The sequence below is a fragment of the Vombatus ursinus genome, unplaced genomic scaffold (assembly GCF_900497805.2).
Source record: "Vombatus ursinus unplaced genomic scaffold, bare-nosed wombat genome assembly UNPS02014810.1, whole genome shotgun sequence".
Lineage (NCBI taxonomy): Eukaryota > Metazoa > Chordata > Mammalia > Diprotodontia > Vombatidae > Vombatus > Vombatus ursinus.
In genome coordinates, this window is record NW_020954588.1 from 49,836,671 (window position 1) to 49,849,770 (window position 13,100).

General features: G+C 51.5%; 1 protein-coding gene across 7 annotated transcripts in view; it reads left to right on the forward strand.

The window, feature by feature from the left end:
- The window catches only part of FARP2 (FERM, ARH/RhoGEF and pleckstrin domain protein 2), a 110,877-nt gene extending 97,933 nt beyond the window's left edge, over positions 1 to 12,944 (forward strand). For 4 of the 7 annotated variants that reach the window (XM_027875767.1, XM_027875766.1, XM_027875770.1 and 1 more), the window contains 10 exons: positions 3,555 to 3,685; positions 6,027 to 6,095; positions 6,622 to 6,711; positions 6,819 to 6,839; positions 7,033 to 7,115; positions 7,806 to 7,903; positions 8,316 to 8,479; positions 10,826 to 10,933; positions 11,185 to 11,336; positions 11,636 to 12,944. In XM_027875767.1, the coding sequence (XP_027731568.1) occupies positions 3,555 to 3,685; positions 6,027 to 6,095; positions 6,622 to 6,711; positions 6,819 to 6,839; positions 7,033 to 7,115; positions 7,806 to 7,903; positions 8,316 to 8,479; positions 10,826 to 10,933; positions 11,185 to 11,336; positions 11,636 to 11,726 (1,007 nt within the window). In that variant the 3' untranslated portion in view covers positions 11,727 to 12,944. Of the gene's footprint in view, positions 1 to 3,554; positions 3,686 to 6,026; positions 6,096 to 6,621; positions 6,712 to 6,818; positions 6,840 to 7,032; positions 7,116 to 7,805; positions 7,904 to 8,315; positions 8,480 to 9,962; positions 10,076 to 10,825; positions 10,934 to 11,184; positions 11,337 to 11,635 lie in introns of those variants that run through there. The other 3 variants (XM_027875769.1, XM_027875771.1, XM_027875772.1) reach the window with 2 other exon arrangements.
- The last annotated feature ends 156 nt before the right edge of the window (positions 12,945 to 13,100 follow it).

Here is a 13,100-nt window from a genome sequence, read left to right on the forward strand (position 1 = left end):
ATCCGTGTCTAGGGAGATCCCAGGTGCAAGAACCCTGCCATGCGGCGAGGGGCAGGACAGGAGTCCCATTCATTTCATCTTCATTTAAAATGCAGCGATATTCAGGGTCGATATAGAAAGACCAGTTTGCCAGGGAAACGGCACGTTTTAGGAAATGTGAAATGTTGTGTTGACTCCACACGTATTCTTTTCTTTTTAGCGAGCTTCCCTTGTGTTTGCCAGGGAGGTGTCCCCCTACTCAGGACAGTTACCGTCATGAGGCATGGATCTTCTCTGTGCACAGACTCACGGGCCCAGTGGGCTGCCTGCAGCCCACAGTGCCTTAGGTTAGGCCAGGCAGCTTGTGCCCAGGGGAAGGGAAAGTTGTCGACCCCCTCCGAGAAGCCAGCCAGGTTGTCGCTGATGAAAATCCCTGAGAAGCCGCAGAACCGTCACCTGGCAGTGACCCCGGGGACTCCAGATGTGCCACCTGCGGGGGTGAATGGGTCACGGGAACGCTTGCCACAGCGGTCCTGGTATTCCTGCGGGCTTCCACCGAGGCATCCCATGCACGGGAAAAGGAAAGCTTGGCGCATTGGTAGAGAGGGAGTCCTCGTGGAAATGGGGTCAGGAATCCATTAAAGAACCTTACCAAGTGTGTATTAAACACCACCAGGGGTCCATTGAGGAACTGAAAGCAAGATATGCCACAGTCTCCGCCTCAAGGATTTACATCCTTATTAGAACAAAATATCTTAAACACACGAAACAAGATGTTCCATAAGGCAAGTTATACATTGGGGAACAGTGCCTGGGAATATAGTATATAATCAAATGCCAAAATATGTGGTATACATGTCACAATGAATGGTGATTAAATAAGGAAGATTATCAGAGAATTTCATGCATTAGTACAGACTCTATGCTAGCAAAACTGGGACTATGAAAGAAATGGACAGGTCTCTGTCAGGATCTAAGCTGTGCCCAAGCTGTCAAGACAACAAAGAGATAATATAGATCAAGCCATTTAAAAACTGCCTTGTTTTTCAAAAACCCAGCAACACCACCAGAAACAGATGGATTTGCCGATGAATTATTTGAAACATTTAAAGAATAAATAATTCCTACGTCACTTAAAATTTTCCAAAAAACAAACAAAAAAAAAACCACTTCTATCCAGGTCTTTTTATGAGACAATATGGTACTAATCCCCAAATCAAGGAAGTGATAAAGACAGAAAAAGAGAACCATAGAACAGTACCTTTAATGACTATTGCTATAAAAACATTAAAGTAGTGATAAATAGAATGTAGTGATATGTCTAAAAAGAGTCATTCGTTATGGTCAAGTTTTATTTGTTTAAGGAATGCAATGATGATTCAATGCAGAAATGATTAGCATAATCTTATCACTAGATAGAGAAAAAAACCTCTGATAATATTTAACATCCATTTAAGTAAAAAGCACTAAAAGACATAGTGATAAATGGTTCAATAATATGAAAAAAAAATGTATCTGAATGCAAAAGCCCGGAATCATAAATAATGGAGCAGTCTTAGAACCTTGCCCCTGAAGAATAGCAACAACGCAAAACTTTTCACTGTCATATTATTCTGCATAGTTCCAGAAATACTAGCTATGTCAGTAAGACAAGAAGAGGAAATTAAAAGAATAAATATCGGTTAAAAAAGAGGCCAAAATATCTGTTTCTGGATAATCTAATCATATATTTACAAAACCCCCAGAGAATCATTAACAACAAAGTCAACCTAAATAGCTTCAGATCAAGAGCAGGGCTATAAAGCAGACCCAAATAATCATTACCATTTAGTAGATCATCAGTAATAACCAGAAGGAGACACCAGAAAAGAGAAACACCATCCAAAATTGCAGTGAACTGCATTCAATTCAGTCATTAAATTGAACAACCTTCCCTTCTCCCCAACTCTCTGAATACTGTTGATGGTATCGCCATGGCCCCAGGCACACCGACTCATCCCCTCAACGTACATCTTCCTTGGTCCTTGGCTCTCACCTCACAGATCCAGGCAGTTACCAGAGTCTTGGTGCAATGCAGGCCTTGTCCTCAGGGAGCGCTCAGGGGGTGGGATTGGGGGGCAAGGAGGAGAGCACCCACCCTGGGGAGGATCTAGAAAAACCTGTTGAAGAATGGGCACCAACTCTGGCCTTTTGTCAAGCAGAGATCACAGTGCCTTTCAGAGACGGGCAGTCATTTAGGCAAAGGGGTGGAGGGGCTGACTGGGGAGCTTGGGTGGTGACTCTGCCATGTCATGTGCAACAGCAGCTGCCACCTCCACCTTCCTAAGCCCAGGGCTTCACAGTGTTGGGGAAGGATTTATTATCCCATGAAATGAGGCAGACCAAGGGCTTTGCAAACCTTCAAGTGCTAGGTAAATTTTATCTCAGTAAATGTTTTCATTTTTAAACTTTTTTTTTTTGACTCAAGGTACTAGTTTGAACTTTAATTGTTCCTGGGGTCCATGAACGTGTTTTTTAAAAAATATGTTTATAATTATACTTCAGTATAATTGGTTTTCTTTATAATCTCATGGATTTTTTTTTGTATTTAAAAAGTTTTTCTTTTTTAAGAGTGAAAGGGAATTAACTTTAATGAAAAAAATTTGAAAAAAATACATAGAATTCCACATAATTAATACCTAAAAAAAAATAAAAAAGTAGATGAGTATCTACAAGGATATAAAATTCCCAAATTGATAACCCATGGAATACGCAATTTGATTGTTAAAATTTTAAGGAGAAAAAATTTTAAGAAAAAAAATTTTGTTACATATCAAATATGTAACTAACAATTTGCCCTAATAAAAAAAAATGACTCTAATAATTCATTAATTCACTTAAACATTCAACTCATGAATAATAACAATGCTGTAAAACCATTTTAATTAGGGAAAATGATACTGTACTAAGTTCTTTATATTATACATATATAGTGCAGATTCTACACTAATATTGTTAATAAATGTATATGTCGCCAGGTGGCTTACGGGAAGATGACAGTGTTCTAGGACTTAGATCCCTCTCAAATACAATTATGGCAATTAGAAATGTACTAGGCAATAAAGAAATAAGGAATTTCCTTCCTCTACCCAGTACAGGAATCCACAGAAGGACTCCCAGAATCCTGTGGAGGCACTGATTTTGACAAATTATAATTAGGTAAAAATCAGAGCATATGAAAATGGTATTAGATAAAGACCATTGCCAGACATGTCCAGGCTCTTGTTGGGAGCCTAAAAACAGTTTTTCAGAGGGGCTCTTAAGGCTTCACCAGACCAACTCCAAAAGGGACCTGGGGCACAAATAAAAGTTTCAGAACTCGTGTGCTGTAGAGAACATTACAGTTGGCTTGAGCTACAACCACTAGTGATTGATTCTTTGAAATAGGAAAAGTCCTGTTGGCCGGAATGCCCCAAGGGCATAGAGGCCTTGGGAGATAAAGAGTCTGCCAGAGCATTCTTTTTTACAGGCCAGGGGTCTGGCTCCCTGGTGACAGTAATTGGGATTAGGATGCATGACATTCCCTTCCTTTACAGGGGCACTCCACGAGATCTCAGAGATGACGTCACGGCTGCAGAGCAGCCTCCTCCGCTTGGAGAATTTTCAGAAACTCACAGAACTTCAGCATGACTTGGTCGGCATTGACAACCTCGTCATCCCAGGCAGGGCAAGTACCTTTTCAGAGCCCCTCCATGACTAAACTTTCCTTTTGTAATGGGGGAAACTATTCGGTTTTATAACCAAAGAATTGTAAGGATTCCCCAGGGATTTTTCCTATTTATATGTGTTAAAGTTCTCATCTCTATTGATATGTATATATGTAGATGCACACATAAGTGGGGGCAAGTTACCCTACTGCCAGGGGCCTGAGGTAGCACTTGAGGATGTCCAGGAGTGGGAATTCCTTCTGCCCAAAGAGTTCCATTAGGGCAGTCACTGATTCCTAAGCCTGTAATGCCGCATCAGTTGTAGAAGGAGGGCCTTGGGCTGCAGATTCTGTCAGTGACCGCATAGCTCTGTGAGAGGAGGTCACGGGTCTGGGCCTGTGCGTGTGTATAGGTACGTGTCAGCCTGTGCACAGACCCTCCGAAATGTCTGGTGTCTTGGGCTTGTGCCTGGGCAGAGCAATGTGGAGAAAGGCCACCATGCTCAGGGAATGGACTTGGCATGGTTTTCCATTGTTTGCATGTCTGAATTATTCTAAGGCCCCACTGTTGTCCTTGAGAAACTGGCATCACTTCAAGGCTCTCCATTTTCACAGTCAAATCAAATCATTCAGAAGCCCCCAAACCCCTGTGTTCTGGGGGCCTCTCTCTGAACGTCCCCATTTCCTTCTGAGTTGGGTGAGTTTCAGCATAGGTTGGTTTTCAAATATAAACAGCTTTTTTGCTTACTTGCATCTGGGTTTATCCATGGAAAATGTTTCTTTCCAAGTCAGGACATTCTTGGATGGGTCTTCAGTTTGACATGTGCTCAGAGACAGTAAACTGGTTTTCACATTAGCCTGAACAAAGCATCCACCAACCTGAATTCCAAGGCAGATCTGCCCTCCACATATCACTTATCTTAGAGGATCTGGCCCCCTCCCCTTCATGAGCCCAGCTGACATGTAAAGACCCAAGCCATCATTCAGTCACTCCCAGGCCTGAGCTCAGGACTGGTTCAGAGGGGAGATGCAGTTGGGGCAGAGCTGTGGGGTGTGTGTGGCAGTGGTGGGGCTCAGAGCCCAAGGGGGAGGAAATCCCTGGTGTTCCAGCAGCTCCCGTGTTCTGTCCTGCTTGAATGCCCACACAAGGAGGCCAGGCTGTGCCCTCTTGGAGAAACTTGCAACCCCTCTTACGCTACCCTCGCATGAGCTAGATGGACACTCCTGTATTATAGAGGCCATTTCATGTTTGGAAGGGACCTGGTGCAGGTCTCACCCAGCCCAACCCGTCCCTGAACTCCCCTCGACAGCAACCCAATAGAAGGGTCCCCCGGCCTTCCCCAAGGCAGCTCGTTCCACTTGGGGACAGTTGGGTAAAAGCAGATGTCAATGACCTCTGGCCTCAATGGGCCTGTTGGAAACCCTTCCAACTGCTCCCTTCTGCCCCCCTGGGCCAAGTAGACATCTTCCTCTTCCATAATCCTTTAAATACTTGAACACAGCTATGCCTCTTCTACAGGCTAAATAGCCCCTGTTTCTTCAGCTGATCCTCATGGGTCTTGAGCTCTAGGCTGGTCACTACCCTGGTTGTCCTCCTCAGCACTCCCTGGCTTTTCATTGTCCTTCCTAAAACATAAGACCAAGAGCTGAATGCAAGACTTTAGAAGTCTGACCAAGGCTGACTTGTGACTCGTTGAACTTTTGGTCCATTAAGACTCCTACATCTTTTTCAGATGAATCCCCCATCTCAGACGCTTGTAAAACTAATTCTTTTCCAAACCCAGATAGGTAGAAGCCTTTACATTGATCTGTAGTTTGACCTGACCTCGTGGCCTGTCATGATCTTTTGTACCCTGACTTTGTCCATCCAGGACATTCATGATACCTGAAAATTCAGTAAAATACCATCTGTGCCTCCCTCCAAAGCCCTGGTGAAAATGTGAGTCAGCACATAGCCAGCAGAGACCCATCCCGGGGCCACCGGTGACAGTGCTGTAGGTCTGGGTGTTCAGCCAGTTCCGAATATCCTCCTCCTCATTCCCTCTTCCAGCTCACATTTCTCCATCTGCTCACAAGAAGAGCATGGAAGACTTGGCCAAATCTGAGTAATCCTCCTGTGCCGTTACCCAGATGGCCTGTCTGGTCAGCCCGTCCCAAGAGACACAAGGCTGCTCCTGAGGGAGTCTTTCGCTAATTCCTGGGGTTATACTGAGGAGGAACTGCCTTAGAATTGGCTGGGGTGCCCTACCTTTGACCATCCAGGCCTTGTGCCGCGTGTGTATGTGCACGTTCGTCCTCAGTCCGAAGGGCCGGGGGGCTCTTCCCTCGGTGTCGGGCCAAACTCTCTCTTCTTGTGTCTCAGGAATTTATCCGAGAAGGCTGTCTATACAAGCTTACCAAGAAGGGCTTCCAGCAAAGAATGTTCTTTTTGGTAAGTGGTCCCCCCTGGGCTTGGAGGGGGCTCGGGCTCAGGACCGAGAGGGCCTTGATGGGGCCTCCCAAGAAGTGAACCTGCAGCAGGGTGGAATTCTTGTGCGTGAGCGTGTCCGGGCCACGATGCCAATGGCAGGCCAGGGGCGGGCCTTTTTCCCCATGTCTCTTGGCAGCCACCCCCAGGGCCATTGCTCCAAGCTCTGAATGGGTGCTCCACAAACCCACCTGGAGTCCAGGACCAGTGGACTGTGCTGTCACCAGCTTCAGATGATTTCCTTGGAATCTTGGACAGCCCCAGGACTCTCTATACTAGACCAAGGGGCATCTGGAACCACCCAGGGCCTGCCACGACCACCCTTGGTGTTGGCCTCGCTTAGAAGGGAGTGTTTTTCGTGGGCGCTGCCTGTCCCATCTACTGAAGTGAGCGAGCGGCAGGGGGTCCTGCCCAGCAGCCCCAAGGCCAGCCACTAAGCATGTCAAGGTTGACTTTCGGGCGGATTCGCTCCCATTTTCCTGTCTTTCAGTTCTCAGACATGCTGTTGTACACAAGCAAAGGCGTGACAGGGACCAACCACTTCAAGATCCACGGTCAGCTGCCTCTGCACGGCATGCTGGTGAGTAGAGCCCGGGGAGGGCCCAGAAGGGCTGAGACCAGGCCACCCGGGGGCCCAGCCCCTGCCCGGGCTCATGATGACACTTGTCCCCTGTGCTTGCTTTGCAGTTAATAGTGCTGGACCCACCGGTGAGTAAGGGAGCCTCCGCTGCTAGTGGCCACCGGAGTGCTTGACCTATACTGTAGCTTTGCCTCCTAGACCCAGAGTAGACTCGCCCCGGGCAGCGCTTGGGGCCTGAAGTAGCAGGCCGTAGGGCTCGTGGGGAACTGTGGGGAACGGGCGTCAGGCCGAGCCTCGCCCAGCTCATCCTTGTGCCCGCAGGTGGAAGAGAGCGACAACGAGTGGTCCGTACCCCACTGCTTCACCATTTACTCCATCCCAAAGACCATCGTCGTGGCCGCCAGGTACATTCTGGCAAGGCAGCGCCCAGCGGGATTCAGACCCAGGCCGGGGGCAGGGGGCGGCAGAACGGGGAGCCCAGAGTGGAAGACCTTGACGAGGGTCCCCCGTGCCGTCTCCTCCCTCCCTGCCACCCCCGTGCCGTGATGGCTGAACCCCAGTGGCAGGGCTTACTGACTCACTGAGGCCACCAGGGGGTGTCGCGGTGCTCCAGGGCCTGACTAGCTGGGTGTTTCTGGCCAAGTGGCTGGACCTCTGCTGGCCTGAGTTTCCTCATCGGTAAAAGGGGATGACAATGGTACCACCAGGGTTGTTGTAAGAATCAAGTGAAATAACAAGTGTAAAGTGCTTCACACAGTGTCTGGCCCACAGTAGGCACTGGATAAACGCCATTGCCATCCTCCTCCTTCTCTACCAGAAGCCTGAGAGGCTACCTGTAGGGCCCCCCCCTTCCCCTTACAGCTGAAGTGGGAAGACCCCAACTTGCTCCACTGAGATCAGGGGGAATTTTTTCCCTCTCTTGGTCCCAGACAAGTCTCCAAGCCCGATGGGCCCTAGGGCAGCCTGCCCAGGCATAAGGTGGGTGGGGGACCCCAGGGGCTACACTTAAGGAGTGCCGCCCTTCCCGGATCTGCCCTTTCTTATGTGTCTTGGTGGGTTCGGGGCTTGTGAACCATCCACTCTCTTTCTTGTAGCACTCGCCTAGAAATGGGCAAATGGATGAATGATTTAAGCCTGGCCATCGAGGTGGCCAAGTCCGGGGACAAGCCCTTCGTGCTCCTGGACAGTGGTGGTAAGTGCCATCGCCCTCTTCCTTTCAAGAGCCCAGCTCCAGAGTCGGGGGAGGGGCCCAGGCCTTGGTGTGTCCTGCCCCAGCTCGGGCTCCTTACGCACCTCGGCCAGCCGGTCTTGGTGTTTGTCTCGCCAGTGGATTTGCAGGAGCTGAGCGCTCCTCTGATCCTAATAGTGCTGTGGCAGGCCCTTCCCCAAGCCCCCTGCGCTCTGTGGAAGCTTCCTGCATGCACGGGCTCACGTGGGGGCACACACGCACTCATGCATTAGAGGTGGCCAACACTGCTGGCAAGTACAGGTCCAGGGCCACGGAGCTCCGTAAATGCCCTGGCGAGTGCGTTTGCTTGGTTCCTTCGAGGAGAAGCCCTTGCCTCCCTCCCACTTGGTTCAGCTGCTGCTCCCTTCTCCCCCAGGACCCTGTGGCGAGGTCTCTGTAGAACAGGAATCAGAAGACGATGCTCACTCCTCCCATAGCTCCCTGGACAGGCAGAATCACCACCGGGCCAATACCACCATGCACGTGTGCTGGTACCGCAACACCAGCGTCTCCATGACTGACCACAGTGTGGCTGTTGAGGTACCCGCTGGGACTGACGCCTCATCTCTTCCTCACTGTCTGCCTGTTTCACTTGGCTCCTTGGGAGCCCGCCAGTCCCCGTGCTCTGGGGCTGTCCATTTCTCATTTTCTCATCTCATTTGTGTGGTCAGGAGGGGAGAGAGGCAGTTCTGGTGTGGCAAGGCGCCAGGCAGCCAGAGAGCAGGGGGCCGCCATCTTTGATTCCCCCCAGAGCCTTGCCCGGAGGGAATGCTGGAGGGGTATGGACCAGATGGATGAGTGCGCGCTTAGGGGCACACGTGTGTATGTGTGCCCACGCACCTATGCACAAAAAATGGGATGGGAGCGGCTGTGCCTTGCTGTAGGCCAGAGGATGGTGGGGAGATGGAGCTGTCTTGGCTCCTCGCCATGGCCAGCACTGCCACTAACCCGGACAGACACGATCGCTTGAGGGCCCTGAGCGGCTGCTGCCTTGCAGAGCCCACTGCCTCAATAACTTCTGGCCCAGAGCTTCTCTGCCCTCTTCCCCTGTGCCATGCACTGCACTTAGAATCACGCAAAGGGCCTTGAAGGCCACCTCACCTGGCCCCTTCATTTAACAGGGGAGGAAATGGAGGCCCAGACTCCTTGCCCACTCCTGCCGGCATGGCCATTTGCGATGGCAGATCACTCATTTGTTCTGTGATGTGAGCAAACAGAGGAGCTCCTCCCATTAGAGATTTTGGGTGAGGCCCATTGAGCTGGGCCACGGAGGGTCCCCGTGTGGCCCTGCCCGCCAAGGGAGGGTGGCTACTGCAGGGCATTGCCTTAAGCCTCCATCTCCTTGCGTCCTCTGGGAGCCCTTGAAGGGAACTGAGGATGGACACACATGGACAGGGGCTGATTATAATTTATTTCTTGAGCCCTCTGGCTAAGCAGCCTCATTAGTGAGGAGAGCTCCCAAATGAGAGGTTGGGGCTAAATTCAATTGCTTTTCCCCTCTGAAATTCTGTGAAATTGTAGGAAAAGAAGAGAGAATCATTTTGTGCATACATCCTTATGCCCCAATTAGCATGGAGCTTTTAGAATCGTCCCTGTCTTCAAGGCCTCTGTTGTGCTGATGGGGGCTCCCCATTTCCTACAAGGGGCTGTCTCCCCCAGACCTTATTTGGTCAGTAACTCGGCTCCTAAGCGACGAGATCAGTCAGGAAGCCCACCACCAGGTCCTTGGGGATCAGACAGACCTTCCTTAAGGTCTCAGGTGCTTTGGGGATGCTTGGGGAGAATACCCCAGAGTAGGAAGGCAGCTGGTGCCCAGGCCAGGCCGAGCCGGCCCCCAGGTCCCCTCGAGCCTCGGGCCTTTGCTCTCTCTCTCTGGTTTCTCTCTTTGTAACACGTTGGTGTCACGCGCTGTTGCTTCCGTTTGTGCCGCTCACCAGGGGCTTGCACGCCATCGGGCTATCCTCAACCGTCCTCTCTCGTCTGTCCCCCCGCTCAGTTCTCTGCTCTCTTGCTGTTTCTCCAGAGCTCCCTCCTCGCTCTTTGCTGGGCCGGGGCCCCAAGGCCAATACAATCACCCATGTGTGCTGGTACCGGAATCACAGCCTCTCCCTCCCAGATTACCTGTGCATGATTCAGGTAAAAACTCCGGTGACTCCGTAGAGATAGATTTCTGCCTCTCTCCCGGGCACCTCACACACTCACGTTGGTGCTTTCAAGTTTGAAGTCTCGTGAGCCCCTGATGGCTGTGGACAGGATGGGCAGGGTTCCCTCCCCTAGCCCAGCCTGGCTGGGGCGGCCACGTGACCAGCGGGATCCTCAGGCTCTGAGTGGTGATGGAAGCCTCATCCTTGCCTGGTCACCGGCTTCTGACGGCATTTTTGGTTAGGTGGGTGGGGTGGGCTGGCTTGGCTTCGCCCTCTGAGAACCTTCCACACTTTCCTCTGGTGTCTGTCTTCTTGTGTCTTGTCTCCTTGTGGCCTTCTTTCTTGTCTCCATGGTGGGTATTCACGAATCTGACAAGATGGCCCGCAGGGGGCTGGTTGCCATCCTGGGGCACATGCAGGTCCAGTCCCTTTCCCCTGGCCCTTTCTGTGTCACTGATGAGAGTGCAGACCCTGACAGATTAGACTGCCCTTCTTACAGTCACCCAGCTAGGAAGTGGTGGATTCCAGATTGGAATTCAGAGCTTGTGAGCCCCGTCTGCTGTCCTTTGTGCTGAGCTCCCACATGTGCGCACTCGTGCCTGGGGTCCTCAGCATCTATGATGATGCTGAGATGAGGAGAAAAGCCCCGAGGCAGAGGCTCGGGGTGCCCATGTGCCCGGGGGAGGAGGGGCAGGGCCGGGCTACCTGCCACCGCCTTCACTCAGTGCTTGTGCCCTCCCAGAACCAGCTATCAGGATACCTGCTGAGGAAGTTCAAGAACAGCAGTGGCTGGCAGAAGCTCTGGGTGGTCTTCACGAATTTCTGCCTGTTTTTCTACAAAACTCACCAGGTACCAAGAGCATGCTCAGGCTGTCCCTGGGGGTGGGGGGAGGGCAAGTGCGCGTAGCTCGCCAGAGGCTCGATGGTGCTGTGGATGGCAGGGAGGCTTGTGACAGAGGACAGGGGTGGGGGAGGTGGTCAGGCAGCGAGCTGAACAAGCCCAGCCGGGCCCTCCCAGGCCCCACACGTGCAGCAGGGCACCCAGGGCAAGGACAGGGCTGGCCGGGCGGGCTTTAACACGTCCTTGTGGCTGTTTTCCAGGACGATTACCCGCTGGCCAGTCTTCCCCTGCTGGGCTACATGGTCAGCATCCCCGGACAGGCCGATGGCTTTCACAAGGATTTTGTCTTCAAGCTTCAGTTCAAATCTCACGTCTACTTCTTCAGGGCTGAGAGCAAATACACATTTGAGAGGTAACTGGGGCCCCAGGGTCTCCATTTCATCTCCTGTCCAGGGGAGTGTAGCTAGGGAGCATTGGAGGGATGGCCCCCTACAGATGTCGATGCCGTGTCCTCGGGGGGCAGTGTCTGTGCGAGGGCTTCGGCTCGGGGCCAGCACACATTTTAAAGATGGACTTCCTGGTACTGGACACTGTTGAGAGTTTGGAAAGGAACAGTTGTTGGCTCTGCTTGTTTTTCTCTGACTCCCCGTCTTCCTGGGGCCTTGAGGAGACACTGTCCAGTCACGAGGACTCTCACCGTCTCTCTCCCAGGTGGATGGAAGTGATCCAGAGAGCCACCAATTCTCCTGGGAGAAGCAGCCTGGTGATGGCCAGTGATGACAAAGATGCCCACAGCAACTGACGGGAGGCGCCCGAGGTCCCATGTGGAGGCTGGAGCTGGACATTATTAATAAAGGGAAAAGGGAAAGGGCTGGGTGCTAGAAGAGGAGTCATGGGAGAGGGGACTGGGACCAGAGCCGGGGCCTGGGGAAGGGAGGAGCCAGGCTCAGCTGAGTGAAGGGACTTGTCCAAGGTCACCTGGACAGCATCTCAAACCTAGACTCTGATTCCACTTCCCCTCGTTGTAGGGCATGTGATTCTGGGTTTGCAGGGCCAAGGTATTTTCCCCAGACTTCCTCTATCCTCGTGGGAAGTCTGGGTCACACAGGGACTGGAAAGCAATGCTCAGGGTATTTGGAAAGTCAAGCATGGAGGCCCTGGCCCCCGAAGTCCCTTGCGCCTTTTTGCTGTTCCCTGAGCACGACAGGCCTGGGCACCTCGGGCAGATGTGCCAGGGACAGCATCCCTTTCCATCTTCGCACGGGCTAGAAGAGCCCCCAAGAGAGCGCTTGGTAGGGTTGGTGGAGCTTTACTGTATGTCGATGTGGGTAAAGGATGTTGGATGGACCAGGCTTGGCCCGGTAGCCGCTTTTGAAGGCGTCCTCGATTTCAGTTTCCTTGTCTGTGAAATGGGGTGAATCGTACCTGCCACCTCCCTCCGAGGTTTGGGGTGAGGATTAAGGAAACGACAGTGTTGCACATTTTTGGACAGGTGTTAGCTCGATACGGGTCTGGCCAAAAATTACACATCACCCGCCCTCCCCGGGGCCAAGTGTGTACCCGTGGGGATGTCATTTCGTTCATGCTCGGGCAAGGGCACCTGGGAGCCCTCTGGTAGAGCCTGAATGGCCTGAAGTAGCTTCAAAGGCAAGGCCCCACCCCCAGGTGGAGGGGGCAAGCCTAATCCCGGGGCTGCAGCATCGTGGAGGAGGTCCGTGAGAGGGGCAGGATGGGGTGGGGGTCAGCACTTGAGGGGCCCAGCTCATAGACACTCTCGGAATTCCTCCTCCATTGGGACACCTTTCCCTCCCGCTTATGGGAAGCCAAATGTCAGAAGCTTCATGTTTTGTTACCGCCGAGTCCTAACAACGGAACATCTGTTACAAGTAAAATATTTTTTGATTTGTTGGTGAGTGCCCTAACGTTTTTCATAAATTGGATTGAGATGTACAGCTGTGTATTTGCTAGACAGACTTTGCTACTGCGTGTAAATAGTTAGAAATAAACAAACACCATCTCACCGCAAACACAGCTTGTCGTCATTTTTCAGGTTTGGGACACTGCCCACTACTGTCATGGATGAAGTACTTTGAAAGGTCATTTTCTAAGGTGGGATGGTCAAAAGGGACCTGCCCACTGTTGACTTTGTCCAAGGCTCTTTTCTAATCCTTGGCTG